General features: G+C 41.1%; 1 protein-coding gene across 7 annotated transcripts in view; it reads left to right on the forward strand.

The window, feature by feature from the left end:
* sgip1a (SH3GL interacting endocytic adaptor 1a) overlaps nt 1–21214 on the forward strand; it is a 66724-nt gene that overhangs the window by 9619 nt on the left and 35891 nt on the right. For 6 of the 7 annotated variants that reach the window (XM_058637846.1, XM_058637848.1, XM_058637849.1 and 3 more), the window contains one exon: nt 4087–4131. In XM_058637846.1, the coding sequence (XP_058493829.1) occupies nt 4087–4131 (45 nt within the window). Of the gene's footprint in view, nt 1–3044; nt 3291–4086; nt 4132–21214 lie in introns of those variants that run through there. The other variant, XM_058637852.1, reaches the window with a different exon arrangement.

Here is a 21214-nt window from a genome sequence, read left to right on the forward strand (position 1 = left end):
AAGGGAGGACGGGAAGATAAAGAAAAGATGTTCGATTAATTTCTATGCCATTTAAAGACTCCTCATTCCCTCAGATTAAACAGCACATTGGAGCTTTAGGCTCATTCGTTCAGCAGAACCTCAGGAACTTAGGTGCTATTTTTGACCCAGTAATTTTCTTTTGAAAATCACTCAACCCCACAACTAGTGAGAAACTGCTTCTTCCAGCTGAGGAACTTTGCCAAACTTGAAATGATTCTTCACACTTTATTTCTTCTTATTTAGACTACTGTAACAGTCGTTTTACTAGTTTAAATAATAAAGAGCTTGACCGTCTTCAGGCAGTTCAGAAAGGCTGCTGCTCGGCTTTTAACCAACACACACAAGACAGATCCCATCACACCAGTTTAGCATCACTCCACTTGTTACCCATTCATTTTAGAGTACATTTTAAAATCCTGGTCCTTACTTTTAGAGCTTTACTGTACATTTACTGTAACTCCCTCTTACATCTCTGACCTGATCCTACCTCCTACATTCACCCTGAGATCTACATGTCAGAGCTTCGACGTAATACTTCAGACCTAAATAGCTTATCCCACTTTATTTATTTATTTATTTATTTATTTATTTATTTAGCCAGGAAGGTCCCTTTTGAGATACAAGATCTCTTCTTCCAGGGAGTCCTGGTCAAGATAGCAGCATAGATAGTACAAATAGTTCCAGAAACAAGACATGACTTGTGTGTCACGTGACATGCTGATATGCATACACAATATCCACAACTACAATTTCAATGTTGATGCCCATGATCATGATCAACAAGAGCATACAGTAAATAGCAGGGGCGATTGTCTGTTCCTTCTAATTTTAAATGACACTAGTGTGTGTCTTTATTCAGCCTACACCACTCCTGCAACTCCAAAAAACAGAGCTTATAGGGCATTAGGCTTTATTTAGCAAATCCCAACCCTCCCTTCCTCCTCCCTTATTCTACACTCCTCCATGAGCTGACAGGGGAGCATTAGTCAGCTGCATAATCACAATACATAGCTCTATATTTATTCAAGGAAATGGCCAGGAATCAGCCTACAGTTGTCACTAGGCTTGCCCACAACAATATTACAATACAAAAATACAATATATGAGGAAATAACCAATGTTCTACCCCCTCAGCTGCGAGGCCTCAACTGCAGCACAGCATGTGCTCATCATTTGCAGTGAACACTAGATGGCACTGCAGGAGAAGATGTTGGTTGTTTTGTAGCCAAGGGAAGGAAACTGGGAATTAGACTGGGAATAAATAATATGAGAGAGAGAGAGGGCATTTAGAATAGTAAACAAAGATGTATGGAGAGCAGAAAACATAAGGGAGTTGTGAAAGCAAGAGAAAAGGTGGCAGCTAAAAAATAAAAAAATATTGGGGGAGAGAAAGGGACAATAATCACTGAGGGGGATGAATGAAAAACAATGGGGAAATGGGGTTGAAACAAGGGGCAGGGTTTGAGGGTGGGGACCCCCCCTTTAGGAGCATCTGCTGGTTTTTAAAACAAGAGGAGCTGGGCAAGGAAAACAGAGGCATGAAAGGAGGGAGGAGGTGAGGGACAGAGTGAGCTCCATGGAAGCAGCTTGACAAAAATGACTGGATGAAAACAAGAAAAATGGGCAAATCAGTGAAAGAATGCATGACTTTGAAGGATTCAGCGGGCATGAAGAGGCACACAGGTTTGATCTGGTTAAAGCATAACAAACAACAGATGTATGTATAGATGGAAAAAAGAGGTACTTCTTTATGCAATGCAGCATGCTTGTGATGCAGTGACAAATATGTAAGAGATAAGAAAAAGAAAATACACTGATATCTTTAAAAAGTCACTACAAACTACCTACATTTATTTCATTCTCTGTGTGTTTTCACAGATTTCTCCCATTTATACACTATGTGGAACTTAACAACTGAAAGATTTTGTCTTTCTGAGTCTTTCTGAATGTATTCCGTTGCCTCAACCTAAAAACTGAATAAAAGGTTATGTTTTATTGCCATTTTCATTGTATTTGCTAGATGGCAAACACATATACACAGCTTAATTTCAGTAGAACATGAGAAACTTGAGAAACACTGAGAGCAAAACAATAGACACAATCAGCAAAATATAAGAAGAATTCACATTTATTCACAATTAACATTTTTATTAGTTAGTTGACATGTATACCTCACAGGTGCATAACATTGCAGATGCCTTTTCTTTTTGAACGTTTGCCAAATTGTTGGTCTCTTTTGTTTTTACTTCTGTTCTGCTTCCTTACTAGAAACCCCCCCCCCCCCCCCCATCAACATTAAAAAAAGAAAATGTAATGCTTGTTGCCAAAGAACCTAGCAATTGCATTACAACCAGTAAAATTGAAGCCGGCCCAAGACTTAAGTGAACCAAGCAGTTGCTTCTCACCAGGGCCCCCAAAAATAGTGTTGAAAGCTATTTGGTTGTTTTTTTTAGTTAATTTAGTGCATATTTACATATCTGTTCTAAGTTTTAAAATCCAAAATCATTAAACTGACTTGTTCAGTATCACCACAGTGCTTTGAATACAAAAGCACAAATTAACTTGAGGCTACTTTTACAATGTATGTAGTGTTACATTTCTATCAATAAAAGTCGAGCACTGTCTAAGGTCTTGGTGGTGGTGGGGAATCAAATTCAGCTTAGGGCCCCATAAAGGCTTGGGCCCTGAGTAAAATGTGTTTATATCACACATAATCCCACATATAATGTTAAATATAAGAAATGTCATCTCTCTCTCTGTATGCTCAGCGTCAGATCAGCACACATGCACATATACACGTACACTCATATTAACACACAGACGCATATTCTCTCACACACACAGCTGTAGCATTTTCGTGACGTCACGCCGACCTATTAAACGTCCCTGTGTAGCGGGGAAGCGTGTACATGGAGAGAGTTGGTAGAGAGAGAGAGACACACACACACACACACACACACAGGGAGAGAGAGAGGTGGGAGGGGCGGGGTGAGTAAAGGAGGAAACGAGACGGAGCGTAACGCAGACGCAGTCGCACACACACTAGCAGTTACACCAGCAGTTACCACAGGAACGGTCACTGTGACGGAAGGGAGCGGCGCTAATTATTTAGTGCAGTGGCGGCGTGTTTATGTAAAGAGAGAGCAAAGAGAGAGTGTGTGTGTGTTTGAGTGTCGTCAACATGAACATTCACTTGGCGCACACCTGCACCAGCCAATAATTAATGTCACTCGCTGCTGGGCAGACTCGACACACTGCACAGACATAAGGTAGGGTGAAGAGGAGGAGGGAGGGCATGTGTGCGTGTGTTTGCGTCATTTTGTTTTTTGTGTATCTGTATTTACTCTGTTCATGTGAGTTAGCTTCATCTCCACCTCCTGTGTGCATATGTAAATGTGTGTGCATATGTAAATGTGTGTGTGTGTTTAGTGCATGTGCACAGTTATTACAGTCACGGAGACAGAGAGGTCACTAACGCAGCATAGGACTCTCTTTTGGTCTGTACTGTCAGGAGATTCAAGCTGTCAGCCATGTGACTGCACACAGGCCTGCGGGGATTGGCTTAAGCCATTTGTGACCTCAGCCAACTACCTCCAGCCCCCCCCCCCCACACCCACTCCCACCCCTTTCCCAAACACACACACACACACCCTCCCTCGCAGTCACTCCTCCTACCTCCATCTTTCTACCCTTCCTCTTTTATTTATTTTTTTCCCCACCTCTCAGCATCTGAGGCTGAATGTGTAGGTTAGAGCTGCAGCAGCAGCACCAGTAGTTGCAGCATCCATGGCTTAAGCCACAGCTCAGAACGGCAGCCATCCTGACTAGGACCCTACCCTTCCTCTGTTTCGCTCTGTCTCTCTCTCTGTCTCTCTCTCTCTTCTCTCTTTCTGTCTATAGCTCTCTCTGCATCTCTCCCTCCTGGGCTAGTTGACAGACAACTGACTCACAGTTAGCCAGGGCGTTAGCCACATACACACAGCTGCTGTGCCTCCCATCATTTCTGCTGTAACCGGGGACTCTTTCTCCATCTCCCGCTCCTCATAGCACCTACTTTCGTTTCAGGATCCTTGGAGATAGAGGAATGCAAATCTGCAACCATGATGGAAGGTACGCTGAATATATTTTTTGATTAAATGCTGTGTGATCCTCCTTTTATTTCCTTGTCCTACAACAGTTCATTTGCTAGAAGGCATGTGTGTATGAAAATATGTGTGTGTGTGTGTGTGTTTGGGAGGTTCAAATGTCAATAGCTGCCATGCTATTTTGAGTGTATGCATCCCAGTGACTTGTGTCTTATTCCCAGGAAAAGGACACAGCCACTGAATGTCTGCCCACAGAGGCACAATGGCGAGGTTAATTGAACCATGTGTACCTTTTGTGAGCGTGTGTGTGTGTGCATATGGAGTACCCCCCCAACCCCCGTCTCTTGCTTTCCATCGCAAAGGATTATTTGGATTTATGGTGCAAGAGGGCTTATGTGCCCAGCTGGCTCACTTGTATACATTCTCTTTGTATGGTGCACTCACACACACAATCTTCCATCAAGCCACTATAGAGGGTGCGTTCCTATGTCCTCACACATGGTTGGACGGAGCCATGTATGTCAGTTTAAAGCATAGTGACGAAAAAAATTGATGTTTGCTTTAGTGTCATGTCCCTTTAATTGATGACATCATCAGGGGGAAGGCCAGTGATGGAAGGATGAATCCCTACAGCTCTGCAGCTGGCACGCCACAGCGTCCATCCGTACCTTTCATAATGTTGCTCTCGTTCCTTACTTGTCATCCCAGAAGTCCTTATTTAATGAATACTTTAATGGTTTAATTAAATAGCAGCCACATGTTGTCTTTTCTTCAATCAACCTTAAAATAATACAACATTTCCGTGAAAATAAGTGAACATAGCTGAAAAGATATTGCTGACAATATCACCTCCTACAATTCATTTAATTTCAAATGAATTTTACTTGTTTTGGTTATGTTCCCAAAAAATAGCTAGATAATGTTGTCAAGTCTTTTTATTCCAGTCAGGTCCTTGTGTGCTTTGCCAGTGTGTGTCCACTGCTAGAATCACATTAGCTTGTGTTCGTGTGTCTGTGTTGGGACATAAACAATGTTACCTGCTGCCTTCTTACATGTTGGTGTTTGAAATGTTTCTTTATTAATAAATGTTTTCTGCCCAATACGACCATTATCAACCACAATCAGCTAAGATTTTTTTCAACTTTCCTTCAGGAGCAAAAATAAAGGCTGCACCTGATGATCATTTTCATAATCATTTCAAGGTTTTTCAAACCTTGAAATGACAATGCCCCCAAATCCTTTTTAGTTTTTGTCCACCCACCAAAGATGTTTTATTAAGAAAACAGAATATCACTGCCTTCTCCTGAATATGTTCTCAATTAAGAAACTGAAATCAGAGAGCTTATTTTAATTGTTCAATTATCAGAATAATTGTTGACAGCCCAAGCAAAAGTCAGTCTTTAATTATCTGGTATTTATAACAAGTATCAATATTGACTGATTTGTATAATTTTTAGGTTTCAGTTGTAATTGGTAATTTGCAAGAGGGCCGTCGGGTTCCCCTTTTTGTGAGGAGTTTATATGTTCCTCCCGTGGGTGCATGAGTTCTCTCCAGGTACTCAGTCTTCCTCCCACAGTCCAAAAATCATGCAGATTAGGTTAATAGGACATACTAATTTGACCATAGGTGTGGGAGTGAATTGTTTTCTGTACGTCTGCCCTGCAATGAACTGGTGACCTGTCCAAGGTGTGACCCACCTTTCGCCCTATCTGGGATTGGCTCCAGTCCCCAGTGATGCTGATGTGGAGGATAAAGCAGTAGATGATGATGATGATGATAATAATAATAATAATAATAATACATTTTATTTGTAACGCACTTTATATATTTATAGCCCACCTTTTATTTAAAGATAAAGTAGAAGATGCTCTTAAATGCATGTAGTTATTTAATTAAGTTAGAAAAACAAGCTGTTCAAACCAAATTGTCAAGGAGAAACCGTTTGCAAAAAGATTAAAATAAACAAGCACTTAAGCACTTAGCAATTAACTCAACAACATAATGTGTGATACATCCAAATATAAAGTTCTTAACTAAATACAAAGAATGTTCCCAATTAGGGCTGCAGCGATGATTATTCATCGATTACTAAATTAATTGTCAACTATTTTGAAAATCGATAAATAGGTGTGAGCAGTTATCAGCATTTTCTGACATTTTATGGACCAAGCTTAGTTTAATCGAGAAAGTAATTGATGGATTAATTATGAAAATAAACGGTAGTTATAGCCCTGCTCCCAATTATATGCTGAATGGTCATCTGACTGTTCAAAGGTGTAATTTTCAATTTGGATTTTCTGTTAATTACTTCTAATTGCAGATGTGTACTAAAGCTACTGTATGTGATTACTGACCTTGGAGTAGGTCTTAATGTTTTCTGTTATGCACAAAAAGAGTACAATAGCAAAACGATGTGATCCCACAACAAAATGATAATTCTGCAGCGTTTCATCAATAGCAAGAAATGAGAAGCTAATCTCTATTGCTCCCTCTCTCCTGCTAGCGTGCTGTCCTGTCATCATTTGCTTTGACATGAACCAAGTTGTTAGGTAACATTGGCAGGGTGAAAAAAAACCCACCACTGACATGGCTAACACAGGCTTAGCATGGACTGTGTGCGGGCGGGATTACAGTCAGGTGTTAAAATTGGATGCTAATCCTTGTTAGCTCTGCTTTTTAAAGCCCTATACCGCAGCCAGCATGGCTGTCCCGTTTGGTTACTCACTGAGAAAATAACACGGAGTGATTAATGCATTTTAAACAAACACACACACACACACACACAGAGGTTTGCACAGCTATCCTTTTAAGGACTCTCATTGACTTCCATTCATATGATCACTAACCTTAACCATAACCAGTTAATGCCTTACCTTCATTTCAGCCTAACCGCAAATAAAATCTTAACCCGTTCCTCAGAAATGAGGTTCTGCCTCATGATCCTGACTTGGTCAGTGTTTATGAAGAAAAGGTCTCAAAGATGTAACTAATACAAGAACGCACACACATTAGTGATGGCTTGATTTGCAATATCGATATTCTTTTACCGCTTTAACTGTGTGGCAGACATTTGTAGCTCTCATTTACATCTTTGTTGAATGATGGTGATGGCTACATCATGTTGCTTTTGTTTAGTGACACCTTTACTCTTAAAGTAAAGTCCCAACTACTTTGGGATAACAGTTTGTATCAGACTTTGACTTTTTCTTTTTTCCCCATATCTTATCCAGTCATTTTGGACAGTGTTGCACAGAAACTTATACAAAGGGTTGTATTGGCTCATCCAACGCACATACACACATACATGTGCCAGTATCAAGGGTGTCAGTTACCACACCCTTGATACCAAGTTTATTTCCCCTGAGGAAAACTAAAATGCAACCATACTTTCGGACAAAATACATTTCACAAGCTATATTTTCCCTAAAAGGCCCCTCTACGTAGATGAGAGCAACTTATTTCTTGAGATTATTGGTTGTGTCAGATATTGAAAGTATGCCATTGTTAGTCAGATTTAATTTAGTAAGTAACATCTCCTGTGTGCTTTGCTGTCCTCACTTGCATGGTGTGTTTTACTGATCACGCCTCAAGTTAATTGTTTAGTGTAGCATGGGATTTATAATCTCATTGGTCTTTTTAGGTCAGAAGAGGCTCAGACATCGTCATTAATGCCATTTAAATGTTGTACCACCTGCAGTTATATTTCATATCTGTCAATGCCAATAAAGAAAGAACGTACTTGGTTTGGCAGCACTGCTTGATGGACCTTTTTTATTTTGTATTAACTGTATATTTCTGGTCTTCAGATGATGAATTCTAATGCTTAGTAAACCCTCTGACCATTACTCTAGCACTATCATTCAGTATCAACTCATGTTAGGCTAAATGGTACTCAGGAAAATGATTGTATGTTCACTTGAAAGAAAATCAAAATACAGGAGCAGACATCCATATAATTTTCTCCTGCTGAATAAACATTTATCATTTTGGAAACTGTTTGGTCCAAATTGTCAAATTCATACAAAATTATCTCACAATCTTACCAACATTTTTGTTCCTCTTGCGCAACCCTCTCTGATTTAAATTACCCTGTGGCATTTCCTGCAGCACCACTATCGGGACAATATGACCACGTAGTTCCTGTACTAATGAGGCTCTGAGTTTAGGGAAAAGTAGCATATTGTGGTCAGGCTTCAGTATGTTTCATGAATGTTGTTGACTCTGTCCAACAGTCTTGTGGGTTTTTAGTGAGCACTGCAGACTGCTGTGGCTACTTGTAGTCTTCCAGACATGTCGTCTTGTTAATCCTTGTTACTAACTGCAGGAATCACACCGTCACCGTCAGGGAGATCCTGTACTTAGGGTTTGCCTGGATAAACCCTTGACTGGAATGCTGTGGAGTTAAGGGCAGAGAGGACACTGGGCCATATGCATTCCTTTTAATAGTCCGTTACCTAACTTCACACGAAATGATAAAAAGATCATGATTAGCTTCTGTTATTATGGTCAACCAATTAGGAGACCATACTCGAGTAGAGAATTATATAAGGATAATTACATTGGTTTTGCTATGATACGATAAAAAATGAAAATTGGGGTCTGAATGCCTGTCTGTCTCAGCTCATGGTGCACAGTTATGTACTGTAGGGTTTTAACTACTGACACAAATTGTTGACACAGTGTCAATGGTTAGTGTCAGTATGAAAATATCACAACTTTTTCGAAGGCAGTTACAGTTACATTTTGATATTCAGGCCAGAGAAGTAGATCAAAGTGGTCTATGTCTACTCTGAAAAAAGCTCTGAACCTCCATCATCCAGATAAAGATCCTGAATCCGTAAAGGATGCAGTCGGACAACAGCAAGTCTTTTAAAATGTTCTATTTATCTTCACACCCACATTGAAATCTGCGGTGAGGGAGAAGTGGCTGGGGTTATCTGTTGTCTTTGTTTATTATTTATACTAGATTAATGAATTAATTTGGTGAAGCTACAGCACTTTGGTGATCTCAGCAGCTCACAGGTCTTGGTTGGTTAGTTGCTTGGTAATGAAGGTTGGGACAGCTTGCAAAAAACCTCAGACTTCTTCCACATGTTTTTCAAGCATTTTTAGATGCTGTGTGTAAATGGTCCTCTTTGTAATTAATTTTGATAGACATCTGTTGCAAGATTAAGGTACTTTACTTAGCTAGCATGACCAGACATGATTGTAAAGTCTGTAAAGGATGAGGAAAGAGGATGTTTTTGTCACACTAACTCAAACAGAAAATAATAACAGAACATTACCTTGTTAGTTGAAAGGGGTAACCATTTGTTTGATCTTGCCATATAATGTATATATAATAATACAAATGTTACAGCCATACACAGGGACATACATTCATTACCACAAAAACAGTGAACTATTTCATCGGGAGGCTTTGGATAATGATCAGTATATCTCCCGTCAACTCTGCTCAATTTGCCATCACAACCAATGACTTCTTACTCTCCCTCCAAGGGACTGATGTATGGTTTCCTGGGTAACGACTACAAGGCTGATTAATGTCATGTCTGTTTCAGTACAGAGTTGGGTAGAGGCTCCTGGTTTCTGAATAAATAAGCCTTTGGATTTGTTAGGACTGACACAAAAACACAAAAACATGGTGGCCATCAGGCTTTACCGTTATTGTGGAAACGTTGTTAATGATTATTATTTTCTCCTAAAGCCAATTTTGAAAGGATTGCTGCACTGCTCCATACCACAAAACCAAATGAGTAATTTAATTTCTTGTCATTGGACCAAAAACATAACTCATGTGGGCTGATGCTACGGAAACAGTCCTCAGTGGTCCAGGAGGAATTTTATGATGGTATTAAACAGAGCTGTATACTGTCTGTGAACGCGAAATGCAGAAGGCACAACTGCATCTCTCTGCCCTGCCTGCGTCATCGTTTGTCCTTGTATCAATCTAATCTCGTCCTACGTAGACACACATGTAGAAATGTAACCATTCACCGTAGTAAATATAAGCACGGCACATTGCAGGGCTTAGGTTGTTGTCTTCTGTGCTGCGTAATACATAGACCTTTTTGTGTATTCATCCATCATCAGACTGACTGAGATGTTACATCAGAGATGAAAGGAGACGCAGTGGATCAAAGCAGCCATGTCAGTGCTGTTGGTAGATTTTTAGGAAAGCCCTGCACTGGAGCGGCTTAGGAGTGGCACCGCTTTGATAACATGTGATTATCATAGGCGTGTGTCCAAACATTTCTGTTTACCTTATCATGTCGCCTTAAGTTATGACTAATTTGCAATTACACAATACTATACTTACAGACAAAAACAAACTGAAAGCCTAAATAAAGCAAAGTGACAAACAAGGCTATCTTTGACAGAAATATGTGATCTGCATGAAGAATTGACAGTCTGTGTGAGTTGTTGTTGCCATTTTCTGAGTTCACACGGATGCTCATATGACAAACGGTGCAATCATGCATGTTCTTCTTTATCAAAGTGCATGTTTATGTGTTTCTTCCTCACAAAGAGGACACGAAGGGTCCACTGTGGCTGTGTTTAACGAAAACCTAAATGACCTTTCTCACGAATACATTCAGAGACAGAGACTCAGGAGAGGAAGAGGAAGAGCAGCTTTCAGTTTCCCTAGCACCATTTTCATTCACTCACAGACACGGCATCACAACATCGTCATAACAGCACTTCTAAATTCCATCTGGTTCTATGTGCACAATTCGGGAGCTTATGTAATCACTCCCAAGATTCAGACCTAGATAAACGTTATCAGTGTCAACTGGGTAATCACAATTTTTGAGTGATCACATCACATCACATCAGCGTCAGTATGAAATGTGTATTCCTTAAGAGTGTCACATAAAAACAACAACCAACATTGTGCATTTGGCAGCATCAGGAAACACTGCACATATTTGCTGATAAATACTACTATTTATTCCCTTAGTGTTGTCCTGGTTTATTTAATTCAAATGTTACACATGGCTCAACTACAAAAAGGAATTAGGAGGAGGTAGTGGATGCTCAGAAAGATTAAAGCTTGCTGTTGGTACTGTAGGTGATGTGCTGTCATAGATATATGGTGAAATCTTAAATCGGGAAAGAGGGTATAGTGTTGCATCACTGATGCGATCAATGTATTTATCTCCTGCTTTATTGAAGTCAAGCAGAATTCAGATGGGAGCAAATCAAATGTAGTTGTACATTTTTACAATGTTGTCTGAAACAATTCAAGTCTTACTGATAAAACATTTTGTGAATTGTGTGTGTTTGACTGATGTGTCGACTGACAAGATACTTGTGTATCTTTCTCTTACTCCTAGAAATCAAACAAACACAAAAGAAACTTTTACTTTTACTTTTACAGAGTCAATACCAGTGCAGATGGGAAAATTATCCACAGCTCCAGTAGAGAAGAGAGATACAATATAAGAACCATACAGTGGGGGGAAAAAAGTCTGTTTCAAGTTGGGACTTGGAGAGAGTGCTGCATAGAGTGAACAGTATGCAGCATGTAAACAAAATGAGGAGTGGTAAGGATAGAAAAGTCAAAGTTAAACATGAGTTAAAATGTTGTAGCGTGAGAGGGGAAAAGAAACAAGAGCAGCAATGTGTGTCAAAGCCCCAGAGGGACAGGGCAAGACAAATAGATACAGAGGGAGGGGAGAGCCGCAGACATTATCATAAAAAGCCTGTGTTTGTTTAAGTAAAGTAACTTCTTTGTGTGTGACCGTTTTTGGAGGGCGATCAGCTGATGTGGTGGGAATGGTGATTTAGAAGTTAATGGAGATGGTTAGACATTGGTATCTGAATTATTATTTTGTTTAGTTATAGTTTTTCTCTTCTGTAATCAGTTTCCCATTTTGGTTCAGAATGACAGTGTACGCTCACTTTTGTCCTTTTTGAACAGAGAGCAAAAACATCACATGTCACTTCTTCATGTGGGAAACTTTCTTTTGCAGGAAGAATATTTCAGTCACTCTAATCCCCCGAGTGTCTCCTCCTGTTGTCAATCTGAGTTTAAATGTCCCTCTCTCTTCCTGTACTGACTTTGATACTGCTGAAGGAGTTAATCGACATGGTGGCAAGGAAGCCCTTGGGGAAGTGTTTGGAATTTATTAGACCATATAATATTAATGTGCTTCTCTACATAATGTATTTAGCTTCCAGGCGGACGGTTAGTGTTTGGCTTGATCTGCTTTCACTCTACTTAATTAAAAAAATATCAAAATGTTTTTGCTGTTGTCTGTGATGGTTCTCAGTCATCCAGGTCATAGTTATGGATAGATACAAACTTTATTTTTTATTTTCAGTAGTTATCTGTAGGCTAATTGTTAAATTGATGACATTTGTATCATGGTTTAGAGGTGAACAACATTGGTGCACATGATCATCATATGAGCACTGATGAGCTGTGTTGTGTTTATTTTTGGACTACCATCTTACCTTCAACTTGTGTCATCTACTTCAATTAATGATTTTCGTAGTTTCCCAGAATAGCTTTCTCTAAGCTCCAGGGAAATAACTTAAATTACCCAGCAGTGGGTTTCATAGGATGCAGGAATACTCTAAGGAGGGAATTAGAAGCATATTTATGCTGTAAAAAAAGCCCCACTTTCTCAAAACACAATGGTGCCTGCATTTCATTTCAACTAAGGTGAAGAAAACATTAGTCTTTTTTTTTTAAGCATACCTTTCCCGATAGTGTATTCTCTTTGCTGTTTAATTGTGTGCTGACATATCATCATTGATATATCAGCTCTCAGTGTAGTTTTGCAACGGAAGAAGAAAAATATAGCAGCAACCCAAAAACCTGTGAAATACAAGATTACCTGCTGACAACAGTTTTTTCACGTTTCTTTTTAGGCGTCAGCTTTCATGTCCTCGGAGCTTCCTCCATTTTAAAAAAAACTCCCTTTCAGTACAGTTTGAATTAGAAAGAAATGCCATTGTACCCATCCATGTACTGCATGTGTGAACATTTGCAGTTATCTGTGGATTTGTCAGGGTCGAGCTATCTGTGTATGTTTTTGTACTGTGTGGTTACGAGCCAGACCAGTGCAAACAGATGTCAGCTTCAATCAGTGGAGGATGCACTAGCACCATGAAGCAGAGACACAGCTACAGGAAGGGATTAGCAGCACTGAGATGGATAACTGGTTTGGATGAGAGATGTAGTGATAAGGGAGGGTAGAGGGAGAGAACAAGAGATGGTGAGAGAAATGTGATTCATGAAAGAGACATGAACTGATGTTTTAGAAATGTATCATGCGTAGATGTATCTAAGCTTTGTGTGACATGTTTTTAGGATGATGCTGTTTACATGGGTGTGAATGTCACGCTCATGTCTGCATTCTCACCGTATACGCCTGGTTTACATTCAGGCTTAAGTGACGCAGCTGAAGAACAATCCCTTGCCTCATTCATTCTTGCATTCTGGAGTATTTTAAAAGGGGTGGTTGGCACATGTAGACAACGCTGTATGACTAAAAATAATCCTTTGCAGAATGTCTCTCAAATTGATGTCACCCTCAGCATGTGTGTGCTTGTGCATGTGAGAATAAAATGTTGTGAAACTCTTAAGACTGTTCTGTCTTAAAGACAAAACTCACACACTGCGATGGCGTGAAAGACACCTTCCACATTCTTATAATATTGCACAAGTTCCAGCCTTGTAGATTAGGTTGTTTTACATTATTATGTGTTCCTGGTACTCTGATAAATGATGATGAATATAGGGACACTTTGACATAACCTTTAGAAATCTGACTTGTTATCCGCTCCCTTCAGTGTAATCTATCACAGGACTGCTTCTTGGTTTTTTAAAGATTGTTGGTTTGGCTGACTGAATGTGAGTTCTTCCAAATCTGTTTCATTACTATCTTGTTCAAGTAAGAATCGTTGAGTCTCAAGTTGTTGTGTTCATCAATCAGAAGTTCAGTCAGATTTCATCAGTAATCTGAAAACATTTTCTTTCTTCATCAAGGTTGATACAGTATGTACTCATTCAAGATTCAAGATTCAAGATTCTTTATTGTCATTATGCAAGCATAACAAAATTTCCTCCCGAGACTCTCAGCAAACATTGAAATACGCATGAACAAAACAGAAAACAAGAAAGGTTATTGCAGGTGAAATGTGCAAAAAGTGAACAGTGCAGGGAAATGTATGTACAGGGGGAAAAAGGGGCAGTTGTATTATAAATATAAATATAAAGTGCAGAACTTAGTGCCAGACCTGTGTCATCCACTACAGAGGGGGGAGGGGGGGGGGAGGGGGTTATTGATTTCACAGCCCTGGGGAAGAAGCTGTCCCTGAGTCTTTTGGTGGAGGATCTGATGATCCTGTACCGTTTTCCTGATGGAAGTGGTGCAAAAAGAGCGTTGCCTGGGTGGGTGGGGTCTGTTGCTATCCGTCTGGCCCTCCTCTGGAGTCGTGCGGTGTAAACAGAATCCAGATCAGGTAGACGGCGGCCCACAATCCCCTGTGCAGTTCTCACCACCCGGGCTAAGTCCTTCCTGTTTTGTGACGTGCAGCTGCCGTACCACACCGTCACACTGAGACACAGGAAGCTCTCTATCGTGGCTCTGTAAAAGTTTGTGAGCAGCTGAGGAGAGAGTCCAGTCCTCTTCAGCTTCCTGAGGAAGAAGAGCCTTTGTTGAGCCTTCTTCACCAGGTGCGAAGTGTTCACACTCCATGAGAGGTCAGAGGAAATGTGGATTCCCAGGAACTTGATGTTGTCTACACGCTCCACTCCCTCTCCTTGTATGCAGAGTGGAGCGTGTTCAGTCTTCCTGGACCTCCTGTAGTCTACTATGACCTCCTTTGTTTTGGTGGTGTTCAGGATGAGGTTGTTCCTGGAGCACCATTGTGTGATGTGCTGGACCTCTTCTCTGTAGTGGGTCTCATCATTGTTGGATATGAGACCCACCACGGTGGTGTCGTCCGCAAACTTTACAACCATGTTTGTGGGATGGATGGCAGAGCACTCCTGTGTGAAGAGAGTGAAGAGGGCTGGGCTGAGCACACAACCCTGTGGCGTTCCGGTGTTGAGGACCAGCGGTGCAGAGGTGGACCCCCGTATCCTAACCACCTGGGGTCTGTTGGTGAGGAAGTCGCTGATCCAGGAGCAGAGCGATGGTGCCAAACCCAGATTGTGCAGTTTCAGCGCCAACACGTCCGGGAGAACGGTGTTAAACGCTGAACTAAAGTCCACAAACAGCATCCTGACGTAAGTGTTTGGATGCTGCAGGTGAGTCAGGGTCGTGTGAAGTGCTAATGAGACAGCATCCTCCGTGGAGCGGTTCTCCCTGTAGGCGAACTGCAGACTGTCCAGGCCCGCAGGGATGGCGTCTTTGATGTACTTCAGGAGGATCCGCTCGAAGCACTTCATTATGACTGGGGTCAGGGCGACAGGACGGAAGTCATTGAGACAGGTGACAGTGGATTTTTTGGGCACAGGCACAATGATGGAGGACTTCAGGCAGACAGGGACTGAGGAGAGCTGCAGCGACATGTTGAAAATGTCCAGAAAAACTGCTGCTAGCTGATCCGCACATGACTTCAGTGTCCGACCTGACACCTTATCTGGGCCTGCCGCCTTGTTGGTGTTGATCCTCCTCAGGGTGGACGTCACCTGGTGCAGCTGCAGGGTGAGAGGCTGGTGCTGCACCTCTGGCTGAGGAAGATGTACAGTCCTTCTGCTCGGAGAGTCGAAGCGTGCGAAGAAGCTGTTTAAAGTGTCAGGCAGAGTGGGGTCGTGGCTGGCCTGCTGCTCACTACGCTTGTAGTCAGTGAGGGTCTTGATGCCTTTCCACATGTTGCGGGTATTGTTGTCGCGGAAGTGTTCCTCGATGCGTTGCCTGTACCGATGTTTCGCCAGCTGGATGCCCTTCTTCAATTCTTTTCGGGCCCTGCTATAAGCCAGTTTGTCTCCTACTCTGTAGGCTGCATCCCGGGCTTTTAGCAGGGACCGCACTGTGCCGTCCACCCATGGCTTCTGGTTGGGAAAAACCGTGATTGTTTTTGTGGGTAGAACAGCGTCGGTGCAGAAGTGAATGTAGGACAGCACAGATGACGTGTAATCCTCTAGGTTTGCATCCCTTTTGAACACCTCCCAGTCTGTCTGTTCAAAGCAGTCCTGTAAGGCTGCAGAGGCCTCCTCAGTCCAAACCTGGATGGTCTTGGTGGTGGGTTTGGACCTGCAGATCAGAGGTCTGTAGGCAGGAATCAGCTCCACAGAAATATGGTCTGACATGCCAAAGTGAGGTGCTGCTGCAGCCTTGTATGCCCCTTTGATGTTACAGTACAGTTGATCCAGTGTGTTATTGTCTCTTGTTGGAAACTTGATGAATTTGTGGAATTTGGGGAAGACAGCCTTTAGTTCCACATGGTTAAAGTCCCCAGCCACTATCACAGCCGCTTCTGGATTCGCGACAGCCGCTTCTGGATTCGCGACAGCCGCTTCTGGATTCGCGACAGCCGCTTCGCGATTCGCGATTCATGCATAATATTATGCATTACACAGTGTGCATAAGTCATCATAAATGAACTGATGGATTAATAATATCAGCAATTAATAATGTCTGTATGACTCTCAGACTTGCCATACATACATTCATTTTCTATTAGTCATTAGTATGTTGTAGCTTTATTTCAGATGAAAACTGATGTAGTGCAAGACAGACAAGACAAACATTCAAGTTAAAAGAAAAAATGCTGACCCAATCTATAATCATTTACATTTTATCCACAAATATACAATACTACACATTGGAGTACCACAGCTTGATAGACATCTTGATTTCCATTTGTTAATGTTGACAGATTAGAGTGGCCACACTGCCCACCTGAGACTGTAGCATCAGGTGGTTCTCACATGCCACGCAGCTCTTTTTGGGAATGAACTTTCCACTATTTTCTTCTACACACCGCATAAGTTTAATCGCAAAATAGATGGTAAAATTGATCCTTTTCCACAGTTTCAGCATTTATATCTGTATATATTCTGGACCAGTTTCAAAGTAGAACAGCTGTATTCCGACATATCTGAAGAGTCCTGACATTTAGATGAATACTTACAGTATTAAAGGATGTGTTCCCACCATCCTAGTTTAATCCAAACCCTGGTGTGTTTGCACCCTTAGTACAGTTCATTTAGGTCAGTGTGAATGTTGTCTGTCTGAAACCTTTGAGGTGGACACTGGGGAATGTGGATGAAACCACTAAGGCTGTTGCAGCATCACCACGCTGTCCACCTGCCAGCCCTCAGGGCACTGCTCATCACCGGTGCAGCAGGGCAGATGAACATTAACCTGCTGATGCCCCATGATGTAGCAAGTGCAAAGGATTTGTCTTTTTACCAGCACTGCAGTCTCATCAAATGACATGTACAGTGCGTTTGAAAACAATGAATCAAATGTACATCAGGTGCGAACCAGCGTAGCGGACTATTAGGTGGGAACACACCTGTTTATTATGACAGATCATCAATGAAGCACTTGCACACACCTGATCTTTGGCCCACCAAAACTAACAATGATACATTTGAGATAATGTGTTTTGGCTATGTGTGTCACATTCATTTTAATATGGACTGTTGAGTGACCCAAATTGTCAGTGTTTGCTTTTGCAGGCAACACATTTATGTTTGGTTGCTCGTTCAGGCCGCCGTTGTCCCAGCAGCCATCAGATAGATGACTCACAGCAGATAGGATTTCATTAGCAGACATCAGACCTTCCACAGAATAACGGAGCCATTGATTTTCATATCAGCAGTAGGAGAGGCAGAGGGGGGACGAGAAAGAGGAGGAAGGGTACAGAGAGAACTGCAGCTGAAACAAAAGTGCACATCAGTAAAACTAAACCACATGGCACAAAGCACCTGTCACATGCAGGCTGAGATGTTCTTAGGAGGATAGTGTGGAGGGAATTGTTGGTGCATAGCTCAGTATCTATGTATAGAAAATGCAAGGTGGCTCTAAATGATTTTCTGTTTGTAATTTGTTTGAATGTTGATGTTATTCAGCTTATTAGTCTTAGCTTAGTCTAATGTCAAGTCCACATGGCCATGATTTATGGTTTTTGATCATTAATGTCCACTAAGTTTTCAGGTTTTATTGTTTTTGTTGTCATTTAGTCACAGATAATGGGAAAATACTGCTATTATAACAAAGCTCTTCCAGTTAGGATTGTAAGAACTAAAGTCACTGTCTAAACCAACATGAAACCAATAACTTAATTCATAGTACAGAAGAAAACAACTTTAAGACAGGAGGGAGGGAAAAAAAGGAATCAATGAGAGTTGAAGTGAACTGCATTGAAAATACAGTAATTTGTTGTTCCTCGTTACCCTCCGGACTCATGACCCTGCCAACTTTGAACAATAAGGCCAATGTAACACTGAACCTCTGAGAAAATGTTCAGAGACTGCATGAGATTCATATTTTTTTGTTTATTATTCTTTCCAAAACCAATAGGCTGGGCAGACACATGTGTTCAGAGCACAGTGAATGAAATATAAAAGAGACTGGAGGAAAAGGAAGTCAAGTGCCCTCAACTTTACCACAGAGTTAACCAGTATAGTGACAGTGTATGCAGGAATAGGAATGTCTTCCTGTCAATCCCACCTCAATGCTGAGGTTTCCCCCCCAATTCTTCCATGACTGAGGCCTCAGTTATAACATTGTGTGCAGGATTCACCTTAAAAGTTGGCATACATAGGAAACACAGAAAATGCTGATTCAAGAATTTTGATTTAAAAAAACAAACAAAAAAAAACATATGCACACGAGTCCCACATCACTTTCCCTTTAAGAACAATGACAACACCGCTAATTAATATTCTGTCATCAGGAGTGATTAGAAAGTCATGGCAAAAGCAGCAAGAAGAGGGACGAATAGATCCCTTCCATAATAGCGCTGCCTGGATTAAAGTTCCTCTGTATACTGTGAGATGGTGCGTGGACATTAAAACAAAGACATTCATCATCACTGGCCAGCAGATGTGGCTTTCTCCAAAGCCTTCCATGTGCCACACCCTCAAGCGGTGCCAAATAAGGTATTTTGCGATTACAAATAAGGCACATTGCGATTACATTTCTTTTTATATCCTCCCCATATGATTGAATCTGGGCAGCTCCAGGTGTGAAAAAAGTTAAGCTGAATCTGAAGCACAAGTATCTGGATCTATGCAAATGTATTGTATCCTCCTGACCTGTATGCCTTGTTATTCCAGAGAATGCATTTCATACAAGTATCATTTAATCATGACAGCATTTATTTTTACACTTTTCCTTGCAATAACAAATACCTTGTATTTGTTTTAAATGTCTTTTGTGTGTGTTTGTAGGTGCACATTGCAGGGAGTATCAGTCACATTGTTGTGATCCGCAATTATTGAAGTTGTTTTCACAGTCATTTTAAACTGCTTCTGGTTATTCATCATTTTGCCATCGTAGTCACAGGAGGGAGGAGAAGCAGGGTTTTTGAACCCTTTACATGTCTCATAAACATGGTACAGTTTGTTTATTTCTGTCACAGGTAATCACAAATAAGTGCTTATAAATTAAGTAGCAGCATTCTGCAGTGCAAGCGCATGCAACTGTTCCTTGATGTGCAGTTATTTTTATGTTGCTTGAGTAATTCTGTTCATTGTAAGGCCACACTGTCCTCCATTTTGCATTAGTACAGCAGTTGTAGCAGGATTCTCCTGGAATGGCCCCCTTTGTTGTTTTAGAAGTACCAGCATGTTACATAACACACAGTCACTAAGAACAAAGTCCTTTTTCAGTAGCTTACACAGCATGGGTGCAGTGTTGGCAGCTCCTACAGACGTGTGTCACAAAACACAAAATCTGTTGTCCATAACAGACACTGTATCAAGAAGAGCAGGTCGCAAACTTGGAAGGATTAGAGTGAATGAACATATCGCTGACAATGATCTTCAAAAGTTATTTACTGCAGCTTTAAATGTGTTAAAATATTAAGTCTTAGCTGTCATATGTTAAATTGGGTCTCAATCATGTTAACATCAATTTGACCCTGCAAAGGTGCAGCTCATAAGATGCCTCACCTTTTTAGACATTTTTACTTTTCCTCCTGCTAATTGCATTGATTGACATGTGTGTCCTCTGCTGGTTTCAGATGGAAAGAAACATCAGTCATTGTTGGTTAATTAATTGATAAACTCTTAACGGCGATTAATCAACTAATGCTTAATCATTAACATCCCTAACTGCAGTCTTAGAAAAAGTTATTCTTATTTTTTAACTCGTTGAAACCTACAGAAAGCCTGTATACAGTGTTACGGCATGTTTGCAGCAGTGTTGGTAAGTGCAGTATGTGTGTTGCCTCAGTTAACCTGTGGGTTTTATAAGCTTTGGTTATATAGCTGGGCGTCAGCTTGACACTTGAAGTGATGGTGTGTTCACTTTAAGCGGTTCCAGATTTTGTGGTTCATCATGGTTTCTTCACATCCTCTCTCTGAACCCCCCCCCCCCCCCTCTTTTCGTTGACCAACAGCATTCCACCTGATGCTGGCGGTTCTTCATTTGAGGACTGTGGTCTTTAATAGGTCCTTGAAAGCAGTCAGGACATTCCTTTCCTCACCGAAAATTGAGGAAACCTGTAATCTGGGTGTGAACTGCAGAGGGGTGGAGTCAGTGGTCTGCTTTAACCAGCATGGGATTAGATTAGATTGATGGGAGTCAGTATGGAGATGTAATCCACAGGAATTTGAGCCAGCTCTTTTTTTGGATCCTGTCAAAATTCAAGTTTGTAATGACCCTCAATAACACACTCCCCCCCTCACCTCTCCCAAGTGTCACAGTTTTCATTACTTTATTAACAATTTGACTAATTATTGCTTTAATAACAGAGCTGCCAGCATTAAGTATCCACAACTTGCAACACTCAGTAGAGTAAGATGGAATAAACACTTCCTGAACGGGATGCTCCAACAGCTTTTGCTAAAGTGTAATAATGTTACATCAAGGCAAACTTAATTTTTGATATTAGGGACAATGGTAAGTCAGTGGTAGAGCAAGTCATCGTTCAACAGGAAGGTTGTGGGTTTGATTCCTGGCTCTGCTAG

This window comes from Solea solea, chromosome 9 (assembly GCF_958295425.1).
Source record: "Solea solea chromosome 9, fSolSol10.1, whole genome shotgun sequence".
Classification (NCBI taxonomy): Eukaryota; Metazoa; Chordata; class Actinopteri; order Pleuronectiformes; family Soleidae; genus Solea; species Solea solea.